This window comes from Numida meleagris, chromosome 12 (assembly GCF_002078875.1).
Source record: "Numida meleagris isolate 19003 breed g44 Domestic line chromosome 12, NumMel1.0, whole genome shotgun sequence".
NCBI classification, from domain to species: domain Eukaryota; kingdom Metazoa; phylum Chordata; class Aves; order Galliformes; family Numididae; genus Numida; species Numida meleagris.
Genome location: NC_034420.1, coordinates 6110947 through 6122448, shown reverse-complemented (window position 1 = coordinate 6122448; position 11502 = coordinate 6110947). Strand labels below are relative to the sequence as shown.

Sequence of the window (11502 nt, the reverse complement as noted above, 5' to 3'; positions counted from 1 at the left end):
ACAGCTCCTTGCATTCTAGAGCACGCCAATGCACTCCTCAAAAGCATTTTTAGCCTCTCACACCATAATTCCCACAAGAGGGCTTGAAAATTTTAGCCAGAATTCGAAAAGTTCCCCAAAAGATTCAGGAGGTGAAGTACTTAACGCAAGTACCTCACGCCCAACACCGACCATGTGGCAGCGCCGCGCAAGGGGAGCCGCAGCACCGCCCCCGCGCTGCTCGTGGAGACGGCGCCCCGCGCTGCGATTGGCCCGGCTGCACGTCAATCAACCGCAGCCACGCGGGGCGGGCCGGGCCGGGCCGGGCGGAGCGGAGCTCGGGGCAGCGTAGCTGAGCGGTGCTGTGAGCGGGTGCATGGCACGCTACGGGCGGGGGCCGGCGCCCTGCTGGGCGAGAGTTGTGTAAGGTGATCCCGCGGCGTCACGCGCAGCGCCTCGGGACCCTCCCCCGGCAGAAGGAAGCAGTGAGGCAGCGACAAGGTAAGGGTGCGGGGCAGGGCCCCTACAGCCGGCGGCTCGCGCTTCCCCGTGCCGTGCCCGGATCACCGGCGGTGCGAAGCGGGGCGGTGGCGGCGGCGGTGGCGGCTTGTTGCCCGACGCTGCCGCCCGGTGCAGCCCCGAGGCGCGCGGGGACAGGCCCGGGCATGTCCCGTGCGGGCGGCGCGTGCGCGGTTCCACTGGCCCCGGGGGCGGCTCGGAGCGCTGCGGTGCGGGTGTGCGTGCGTGCGTGGTGAGCCCCGGCCCGCTGCCGGCTCAGCCGCGGTGTCGCTGAAGAGGCGACTGATAACTTCAGGGGGTATCCTTGTGCTGTTGGGTACGCCGGAGCTCGTCGTTTCTCGTTGCAGATGATTGAGACGCTTGTGACCACCGATGCCCGGGAGCTGCTGTACCAGCTGACGGCTCTGCTGGAGCAGGAGCTGCGGTGTCAGCCCAAGGGCTCGGGCCTGAGGCTGATCGAGGCTGCCCATGACAACGGCCTCCGGATGACCGCGAGGCTGCGAGACTTCGAAGTGAAGGATCTGCTCAGCTTAACTCAGTTCTTCGGCTTCCACACGGAGACGTTTTCTCTGGCTGTCAACTTCTTAGATAGGTTCCTGTCAAAAATGAAGGTATGGCTGTTTAAAGTATAAGCTCGTTAGCTTCTCGCTGCGACCTTGTTCCTGTTATTCAGAAGGTCTTGCTTTGTTTTTAGATGGCTAAAGGTTAAGCTCCTTCCCCAGATCCCGACTGCACAAGAGCTTAAAAAATGGCTTTCCCTGGTTGGATTTCAGCAGTGCTAAGAAAGCTGCTTCCTCCGGAGAAGGAAGAGGGAATCTGTTCCAACTTGAGGATGCCCGTAGGCTTGGAAATGCAGGATGTGTTATTGCTTTAGATAAGACAGACTGTCTGGCCTGCTGCACATACACAAGAATGCGTTGAATTACTTCACAGTTTACTGCTGTTTAAACTTACTAATGCGTCTTAGGTATATCAAGAGTTGGGACAGTGTTCAGCATTTATTAATCAGGTAACATGAGTGTTTCGCTAGCGCTCCGTTCTGTGTATATGTGGCATGCTGACCTGGGTTTGTCTAACAAGACAGGATTACTGCTATTTCACTTAGTCAAAGACAAATGGAAGCTTTCATTGTATGTCCCTAAAAAATGAGAAGCTAGAGGAATATAAGACTTCTGAATCCAAAATCTGCCCTTAATTAAAAAAAAAACAAAACACGAGTTTATATATATAAAAATAAAAAATACTACATTTTTGGCATAAGCCAATATGTAGAGCACTCTCGGTCCTATACAACCTTATTAAGAAACTAGTTCTACCTATTTTTTTTTACCTAAAATAATATGTAATTTGATACTTGCATATTGAAATGATTTATCAAAGGCTTCCCTCTTTGAAAGTAACAAAATACATTGACTTTTCTTTAGGTACAGCCTAAACACTTGGGCTGCGTTGGACTGAGCTGCTTCTACCTGGCTGTGAAGGCAACAGAAGAAGAGAGAAATGTTCCCTTAGCCACCGACTTAATTCGAATAAGCCAGTATAGGTTCACTGTTTCTGACATGATGAGAATGGAGAAAATCGTATTGGAGAAGCTTTCTTGGAAAGTCAAAGCGACAACAGCCTTCCAGTTTCTACAGCTGTATCACTCACTCATTCATGAGAATTTAAGCTGTGAAAGGTAAAACATCTCAAGCTTATTTTTTATGGCTACAGGTGATCAGGAAGCCTATGCAGGAGAACAACCAGGGAGTATTCGTCAAGTAATTGGCCTTTTGATATTCAAAAAAATCAGGGTAAAACTTTCCTCCTTAATAATAAATGGGAATTCCGTGTTGTAATATTATCTTAAAATGTCTTTTTGTGTAATTTAATGAGTATTGCTTTCTAAGTCCCAAAACAAATTGCTCAACAATAATAGTATAAGAAGTTTGTGTTTATGTTGAGCTCAGTAAAGCCTTACTGCAAACATTTCAAAATCTGGCTTCAGAAAAAAGTTCCTTTTGATAGTTAACATTAAATCTCCCTTTTGCTAAGCCTGTTTTGACAATGCAGTTCTCCCCAGTGTAAAGCAAGATGAATTTGAGGCATGGAGACAGCCAAAACTTAACACCTGTTTGACTGAAACACTTGATCTTCTGGTACAAATGAGGCCCTTGTTCAGATAAAGAACATTCTCACAGCTCCTCTGTTTCCATAGGATCACAGAGTATCCCAAGTCAGAAGAGACCTGCAAGAACCATCAAGTTCAGCTCCTCGGCCCGCACAGGACCACCTAAAATTCAAACCATATTTCTGAGAGCATTGTCCAAATGCTCCTTGAGCTCCAGCAGCCTGGAGCAGTGACCACTGGCTTGGGGAGCTCGTTCCATGCCCACAGCCCTCTGGGACATAACCTTTTCCTAACACCAACCTGACCCTTTCCTGACACAGCTCCATGCAGTTCCCTCAAGTCCTGTCACTCACCAGAGAGAAGAGTGGTCTTGATAAAGGTTGTGTTCTTGTGCATCAGTGACTCATCTGTTTTTATTACAGGAAAAGATACCTTAATTTTGAGAGACTTGAGACCCAGCTTAAGGCATGTCACTGCAGAATCATGTTTTCTAAAGCTAAGGTAAACTTCTTGGAAGCTAATAGTCAGTGAGACTAGAGACACTTTAAAGTTGCAGTTTAAAAATGCCATGTTATCTTTCTCTCTCCAGCCTTCTGTCTTAGCGTTGTCTATTATGGCACTAGAGATAGAAGAACAAAAATTACTGGAGTTGACAGAGGCATTGGAATTTCTGCAGTTGCATTCCAAGGTATGGATAAAGCTTTCCAGCACATAAGAATAAAAATGCATGTGGGGGCTTTCTCACTTGGGGAAGGAGAGTTCTTTTGACATAACTGGTTTCTATTTTTTTCTTTTTTTTTTTTTTAGTCTTCCATCTGGCTTGGGATCTTTAGTTTTCTATCTTATGTAAAGTAGCTAAAAATGGACATGTAAATTAAGGATGTAATGAGTTAGTGACATGGGATTCTGTCTTACTATTTAGATAAACAACAGAGATTTGACCTTCTGGAAGGAATTGGTGTTAAAGTGCCTTACAGAATATTCCTCGAGCAAGTGTTCCAAACCAAATGTCCAGAAATTAAAATGGATCGTGTCTGGACGTACAGCACGGCAGCTTAAACACAGCTATTATAGAATAACACACCTTCCTACAATTCCAGAAACCAGCTCGTAATAGGTAACTACCTGTAAAAGCAGCTTCTTGCAATGTAGCATTAATTAGCTGTTAACTATCTCAAAGTTTCTTATTCCATATAGGTAACCTGTTGGAGATGTTAACGTAAATGTAGTAGGCCTGTCACAGAGGCTGGGCTGTTCTCGTGTTCATGCTTGAGCCTGTGGTGTGCCTAAAGAAGTGGCTACCTAATATATGAACATTGGAGAAGGAACTGATGCTTTGGTGTACTCTGGGAGCAGAAATGTGTTCTGCAGACACTGGGACCTCATTCAAACTAAAATATGGAGTAAAACTGGTAAAACAGAGGAAAAACTTAGCTTGCTCTTATCACAAAAAATTCTAAGAGGAAACAGTTGTCTTTTCGATTCTCTCTTGCAGTAGTTCACTGAAGCCACTTAAAGACAGCTTTGTACACTTTGAGTTGGATAGCTGTCCATTTGGTAAAGCCTGAAACTGTCATTTGGTTATGCATATTTCAGCTGATTAACTGTGGAATCACACCTACTTCCTTATCTAGATTTTAATTCCAAAGGCTACATATCTTCTTTAACAGCTGTCTTTCTGTGTTAACGTCTGTTTTAGGCTTTATTTTATTCTTATAGAAATCCCTTTAGTTAGTTGACTGTCTTTTATGGGTTTTCTGTTTGTTTTACAGGAGTACAATAAAAAGAGAGAACCAGCCTGAAACCTGTTCACAGACAGATGAAGATGTGAGAAACACCTTAATAATGAAGAACTTGACTTGTGGGAACAATATATAGCAGTTCAGACTAAAATCCCTGCAGCAAATGTTCTTTTCCATGATGATTACAATACCTAATGATAGTTTTTGGTCTTATTTGCTAGACAATTCACTATTTAAACAGTGAAATACTGCAGTACTGATGCAAGGAATTTAATACCTTATAGTTTGTAGAGCAGCTTGTGTAATCTAACCTTGTTTTACTGCAAGTGCAGGTGCAGAATTATATATTAAATGGAAAAAAACTGGGTTCACTTTCCAAAGACTACATGGATGTTAGGTAAACATCGTAGGCAGCAGTACAGTGCTTCAGTGTCTCAGGCAAACTAAAGACCATCTTACTCAATACTGATAGGAACAACAAATGCATGTCAGTCCGCCTGACGTGCTGTTTGGACAGCAGCATGCATCTGTGTTCCTAGGGGGTAGGGTGCTGGCCTTTTACCATAGACAAGAATGGAAAATAAGTCTTTGTGATGCCTCTTGTGTAGTCTTTAACACTGCATCAGTAATTTTGTGATTATCTAAGCGTAGTTTGCTGAGATTGTGGGTGAGGGTGGGTGTGTGGAAACTTCATGATACCTGGTGATGTCTGGGGAGAAAGCACCACAGCACCTGCTCCAAATTGGATGTTGGTTTGCCAAGGTTCCACTGTACAAGGAGTAAATACTGATGCTGAACAAGGAGGGACAGGCACAGTCAGAACAGGGTTCAAGCTCCATAGTAGCCTGTAAGTAGGAGCACTCAAGATAAGGAAAACCTGAAGACTGTTGCAACTGTAGTCTGTTTAACAGTAAGCTTTCTACATAAAACTGCTCTGTTTTTCCCTGAAGGCTCTGTCAGTACTTGAGGTGTATCGTGCTGCTGGTACTAATGTGAAAGTGAACAAGAAGAATATGTACGTAAGGTGGTTGAGGATTTGGGGAACATTGCTTATGACCCCTTGAATTCTGTTACAAACTGATTGTCATGTGAATGGAGTCAGTGGAGAAGGAAGGAATCTGCATGTTTGGAATATTCTGTGGACTTAACAGGCTAGCCTACCAAATTCATCTCCTTTATGGTAATAACGGATGGGGAGATAATTCTTTGCTGTTCTCGTTAAACTTCTCACAGAAAACTACATACCAAAGCTCTGTACTGGACAAATCAAGCTTTCTTGTGAACTCATGGGAATGACTGCGCTGCATATTATTGAATTGGGTTTTCCATCCACCAGTGCTATATATGCGTTGTGCTGGCTTCTGAAAAGAATACAAGTGATTTAGACAAATGGGTGGTCAGCTTCTTGGGAGAGATCAAGATGCAGCGTGCAATTGTGCTGGCATTGTCGTATCTCAAGTTATGTACCTTTCAATTAAACACTGAAATGCAGATAACTGAGTAACTTATTTTTCCAGTGTATTAGAACACATCTTAGTAGGAACCCCCTAAAGCTGCTTATAGCTGAATGCTACCTGGTCAGCTCCTGTGCAAGAGAGAAGAGATGAAGGATGTATTTTAAGAGGTTGAAGCTGCAATGAGAAAGGCTAGAGAAGCAAAAAGGAAAAAAAAATGCTTGATCAAATTATTTATTTCAGTGCAGCCCGATTTGTTTGTGTGTCTCAAATGATTTGGTGCACATAGACTGCCAAAAGACTACACTATAAATTTGACTTCTACTACCTTCCACTCCCTATGTGACGGTACAGATCATCTATTCCTATGCATTGCAGTAAATACACAGATAGTATTTTAAGATCATGAGGAACCCACATTTCTAATTCCAAGCTTTCAGTTCTTGGATGGAGCTGAGCATTACAGTGTGACTAGATAAATGTTTAGCCATCTACTGTGCCCAACACATCCATTAAAAGCAGTTTGTCCTTTTGACTGTCTGACCTTATCTTGCCTCAGAGCTATGAGAAAATGCCTGTAGGGTGGCCTCTGCTCATTTATATATCAAACAGCAATGTGAATGCCTGCTCAGTATTATTTCCAGTAAAGTAGGTTGCTCTGTAACTATCACACATCCAACTCCATGCATCTGTCACATCTTTCATGGTTTATTTAAGAAATAAGGGATGGAATCCCAGCAAGGTGGAACACAAACCACCATCTGGTAAAGTATTAACTGCAACTTGAGGAGACTGCCATTCAGGAAATAAATCACTTATAGTGGGCTACAGAAGTAGCAAGCCAAATAGTTTAAACTTGTCCTCCTAAAGCAATTGCAAGCTATAATGACTGAACGTGTACTTCATAAAGCACAAAAGGCTACTTGATGAAGAAAACAGAAGAAAGTTTAGCTTTGAAAGAATATACAGTAAAACTATCTGTTCGTGCAGTGAAGCATCAGATGCTACTCTGAATTTCTGTAAGCATAACATATAAAAAAACATTCCTGTGTAAGTGAATCTAACTGCTGCAATGTAAAATACTCTTGCACTGAATAGTATTTCAGCACTTTGAAGCAGCATTAACAGTTATTTATTATCTCTATCCTCAGTTAACTTTTGCAGCAGTGTCATTCATTCCTTAGCTACTCTATCTACCTTCTAAACCAGGACTGTGGTTAAGATACATTTGATAACAAACTGTACTTTGGTTTGCACAGTAAGGCAAATTTTCTAAAACCCAAGCATGGTGTTTGGACCTACTATATATTTCTGTAAGGATTACATGGGTAGAAGAGTACTTGGTTATTTCAGGAGTACGTATTGCTTGCTTGCTGGTAAAAGAAAGCCCTCTTCCAGCTAGCATTTTATTTTTGTAATATGCCAACTGAAATAATGATGCAATTTTAAAAATAAGGATCAGCAAGATGATGGACAGCTACTGGTAATTTATCTCTAAGTTGTCTGCTTAGTACCTAACTGTAGGCAGTATTTTCAGTGTTCAGAATACAATAGAATTCAGCAATCACGTTTTCTTCCTGCTAGTCAATTTGACGCGGTATTTGTCCTGAATAATGCAGCTGGAGGACTTCTCACCTGTGTCCCTAAGAACAAGTAGAAGATAATGAACTGGCACATGCAAAGTATTATATTGTTCAACAGCCAAGTTTAAGATGTGACTATTAAACTACCTACCAAAATCTACACCTGCATGTTCTTACACATGTAATGCTGTATGTCATCAATGGACAGATGAAAGATATAATTTTCTACTTAGGGACTTAATACTCCTTTCAGAAGTTGCCATATTCTCTTACTTACAAAATTTCAAATACTACTATATTACATGAACAGAAAACCATTTATATCCAGACTTCTGACTTCTCAGTTTTCTCATATCGCTTAACTGGTAGCAAGGATTTATCACTAGTATTATATTTGGCAGTGCAGGTGATTGTAAAACCTCATTTCAGGCAAAATCCAGCAGTTTTCTTTATTTAAACCACTGTTTTAAAATAACATTTACGAACACTTACAGGGCTGCTATGCAGCAGAAGTGTAATTAGCCTTCCTGATATCCTTCCAGTTGCAAGTTAAATAAAAACATTAAGTATCTTGCTTATAGGATCCATTTTCAACAGTGAATAAGTAGTCTTGCATAGACAAGTGGCGTATTTATAACTCACTAGCTCACTGTGGTTTGAGAAAAAAATATGTTCTGCTTCCATTTGTTATTTTCTGTGTACACCTTCTGTGTATTTAATTCCTTTAACATTAGGAAGTTACTAGAAAGTTAATGTTACAAGTTCGTAGCTAAGACTTCTCTTCACTCTACTAGAAGAGACCTCCTTTCTCTTCACTGAAGTAATTACTTGCCAACAATCTGCTGGATAGATCACTGAAGTCTTCACCAGTTACATATTCCAGTCCTCCAGTGTAATGTGTGACTGCTCCCAAGGAACACAGTTGCAAACAGTTTATTTTTCAAGGCTAGAGAAGTCTGGTCCTCCTTTGCTGTAATTTCCAGAAATTTCTGCCCCACTGAAGTCAAATCCGGGGTTCTGATGGAGATAAAAGTTTAGTATACAGATTATTCTTAACAGAAGTGATTTAAAGAAAAATAGAAAATAATGTTTCTGTTAATGTTCTACCACTCTGACAAGGACATATAGATACAACTTGTTAACTGGATTATTAACACTGAAATTCTTTTGCCAGGAGAATGCATTAACAAACAAATATTTAATTGCCACAGTTGAGTTGCTCATTGCTGAAATTCCTTTGTAATGCCATTCTCCATTTGGCAAGCAGTTAGATTTCCCAGTGAAGAAATATTAAGAAAACTTTAAGAAAATTCACTGGCTTTTCATGTGCCTTGAAATTATAATTTTAGATGAAAAAAAAAAGAACCTGCCATGCTAAACTTTGATATAAATTGTCATCTTTGTTGTAGTGCTGATTCATCTGTTAAGCAGTAATTCTAAAACTCTACAGTTGAACAAGAGTAGCTGGGTACTAGAGCTGTGTCAGAATAATTTAAGCAAGTTTAGATAAGGGGCAAAGCAAATATTTTTTGAGTTAACTAGTCTCAATCACCTGATGTTATATACAAACATATTCAACAGAGTAAGATGTTAGAAGTTTATTGCACATAGAGCTACATGATACTTCCAGATGATAACAGAAATACACGTAGCCTAACTTGAGTTCTTTTGTTGAAAAGTTACAATTAGAGATCAAAACCTTAAAACACCAATACCACCCCAAAACTCGCCTTAACTTTTCAGAAATTCTTCATACAGGCTACAGACAGAACAGCCTCCTGGAAGTACACTCATATATAGCGTGTTCACGGGTCTCTGTCTTGAACTACAGTCTGTTTCCATGGCACTCCACAGCAGAATAGTTATACTCAGCTTTCATGACAGTAACCCATGTCTGCAAACACAAAACGCAAGCAGTAAGCAGGGCCCTTTGACTTGCCTCTCTTTGGAATCGCTCCAGCGTGAGTTTCCTTTGCATCTGGTCTTGTACCCAAGGATCAGCAGCGTATTCATTTTCTAACAGAGACGTCCAACAATTTCCAGCATCTCGATTAGTCTTCATCAGAACAATTCGTATCAGTTTTCTGTCTTCTGTTGAATGAAGAGACACAAAAAAAAACAAAAACAACAACCATTAAACAGTGCCCTATGTACACGCCTTTTTGTTGTTGCGATGAATCCACCATTAACATGCCAAAGCACAGGAATTTTTTAGAGGTAATTTAAGTTCTTAATGTCAATGGGGTTATTAATAAACAAAAATATAGATAGGAAGCAAAGATAACCTGTATAGCCACACCTCACTTTCTAACCTGTAAAACGTTACAGTCGTTTCGTGGGATTGGAATGGTTCACCTTTATTCCAAGTACAACCTTTTGGAGAGGTCCACAAGGGAGAAAAGATTTAGTGTACCAATATATATAGGTCAGCTAGGGTAATAACCAAGTGTTTGAGGCCAGGCTGTACAGAAGGTTATTACCCGTAAAAGCCACCATTATCATTAAGTGATGTGGAGTTACTATCAACCATTTTCCTCTTAGAATAAACATGGAAATGCATCACAGGAAAACATGGATAGGTACAGTCCACAAATATGTTTTCCAAAAACCAAAGCACTGTGAACACTTTGCAATATTTATCATGTAATCAGAGAAGCTTTTTGCTCTTTAAGTACGTTAGAGTGATTTTTCAATTGGTTTTTAATGCTTTTGGACACTAGGTTTTGTCACCTATCCCAGAAATGCACAAATAAGAAGAGAAAAAATAAGAAAAATAAAAGTTGCAGAGGCACATGCCACATAGCTGTACTGGTCTAACTTTGATGTGTATTTGCAAAAAAACTTTTAGCAATCCATTTCCTCAGAAGTGAATGTTCACTCTGAGGAAGTGTTCCTAATCCATGGGATACTGCCTTCCTAGATCTGGCATTTTTGCACTACCATGAACCTCAGACTTCTGCTCTACCTTAGTTTCTTAGCACGGCAATGGGATTGTCCCTTTATACAGCTACTGAACATCAGAACTGAAACACAGCAAGAAGAAAGCAATCCTCCCCATTACAAGGAAGAAAAAGAATGGGGAGAGGGTGGTGCTGCTAAACTCTTCTGCAGCATATTTTGAGTCCCTTTGCCCTCACAGATGTCATCTCAGATAAAGGTTATTACCTAGGGTCCACGTTCCTTCATCAGCTATCGTAGAGTCAAAAAGTTTACCCTGCAAAGACAATCACAGCATTACAGAACAGGAAAAGCTGCTCAGCAACAAGCTCACACATAATCGTACTGCCCTGCTCAACACTCACCTTATTCTGTTCCACTGCAAAGGAAAAGGGCAGTCAGGCCCTACTCGTATGGGCTTGAACACATACGATCAGAGTTCTAGTTCTCTTATTACACAATTTTATTTTTATTAATGGAGCATTTGATGCATTAGAACCACCCATCGCCGCACTGGTGCCTCACTGCACAGTTTGGGGCAGTGCCATCCGCAGCAGGTCTGCCGACACAGCTACAGGGCAGCGCTGCGGGCAGTGCACGCCCACGGTGCAACGTAAGCCCACTGCCACACGAATCGGTGCACGGCTGTGAGAAAGCAGAGCCGGTTCTGACCTCCTTTAGATTTCGCTTTCAGGGGCGCGTGAGGTTAAGCACCGCAGCAGCACCCAAAGCACTACAGAATACAAACACGGGCCTACGCGAGCGCATTACTGCCTTTACTTTCCCCACCGCCGGCACGGCTCCAAGCGGCTCTTCCCCTTCGGACTTCTCACCCAGCAGCTGCCGGCCCCGCCGCCTCCCCCGGCCCCGCCGCCCCCCGCCGCTACCTGCAGCACCTCCCGGCCGCCCACGGACAGCGCCACGCGCCGGCTCTGCAGGCTGCAGCACACATCCTTCGCCCGCGTGCCCGGCGGCACCTGCACCTCGATGAACACCTCCTCCAGGGTCTGGTACCAGCGGCCCCAGGGCGTCCCGCAGGGCACCACCCCGCTCCGCTCCTCGAACGGAGCCGACATGTGACACCGGGGACGCGGACCACCCGCTTCGCCCCGACCCGGAAGTGAGACATTGCGCCTGCGCACAACCCCCCCACCACCGCTCTCTTCCCGCCCCCTTTT

General features: G+C 42.7%; 2 protein-coding genes across 4 annotated transcripts; one reads left to right on the top strand and one right to left on the bottom strand.

The window, feature by feature from the left end:
• Positions 306 to 5841, top strand: CCNG1 (cyclin G1). Of its 3 annotated transcripts, XR_002442712.1 has the most exons (8): positions 306 to 480; positions 846 to 1109; positions 1923 to 2176; positions 3031 to 3109; positions 3198 to 3296; positions 3531 to 3725; positions 3806 to 4020; positions 4381 to 5841. XR_002442712.1 is itself a non-coding variant. In XM_021410254.1 (7 exons), exons 2-6 carry the CDS (start codon positions 846 to 848, stop codon positions 3720 to 3722), a joined length of 888 nt encoding a protein of 295 aa, XP_021265929.1. In that variant the 5' UTR covers positions 306 to 480; the 3' UTR covers positions 3723 to 3725; positions 3806 to 5841. The 3 variants fall into 3 exon arrangements, 2 of the variants coding, with proteins under 2 accessions (XP_021265929.1, XP_021265930.1); XM_021410254.1 differs by having other exon boundaries at positions 3806 to 5841; XM_021410255.1 differs by lacking the exon at positions 3806 to 4020 and having other exon boundaries at positions 307 to 480.
• On the bottom strand, positions 6023 to 11469 carry NUDCD2 (NudC domain containing 2). The gene is made up of 4 exons (XM_021410256.1): positions 11212 to 11469; positions 10553 to 10601; positions 9327 to 9478; positions 6023 to 8404 (listed from the first exon to the last, which is right to left on the bottom strand). Exons 1-4 carry the CDS (start codon positions 11398 to 11400, stop codon positions 8321 to 8323), a joined length of 474 nt encoding a protein of 157 aa, XP_021265931.1. The 5' UTR covers positions 11401 to 11469; the 3' UTR covers positions 6023 to 8320.

What these genes read in the sequence shown, in the direction of transcription:
- CCNG1 (XM_021410254.1), top strand. Translation starts at nt 846, where the DNA reads ATGATTGAGACGCTTGTGACCACCGATGCCCGGGAGCTGCTGTACCAG. An exon ending in GGTTCCTGTCAAAAATGAAG is followed by an intron (nt 1,110 to 1,922) that starts GTATGGCTGTTT and finishes ACTTTTCTTTAG; the next exon opens with GTACAGCCTAAACACTTGGG. An exon ending in TCATGTTTTCTAAAGCTAAG is followed by an intron (nt 3,110 to 3,197) that starts GTAAACTTCTTG and finishes TTCTCTCTCCAG; the next exon opens with CCTTCTGTCTTAGCGTTGTC.
- NUDCD2 (XM_021410256.1), bottom strand. Translation starts at nt 11,400, where the DNA reads ATGTCGGCTCCGTTCGAGGAGCGGAGCGGGGTGGTGCCCTGCGGGACG. An exon ending in GCGGCCGGGAGGTGCTGCAG is followed by an intron (nt 10,602 to 11,211) that starts GTAGCGGCGGGG and finishes TTGTCTTTGCAG; the next exon opens with GGTAAACTTTTTGACTCTAC. An exon ending in TGGAGCGATTCCAAAGAGAG is followed by an intron (nt 8,405 to 9,326) that starts GCAAGTCAAAGG and finishes TATCTCCATCAG; the next exon opens with AACCCCGGATTTGACTTCAG.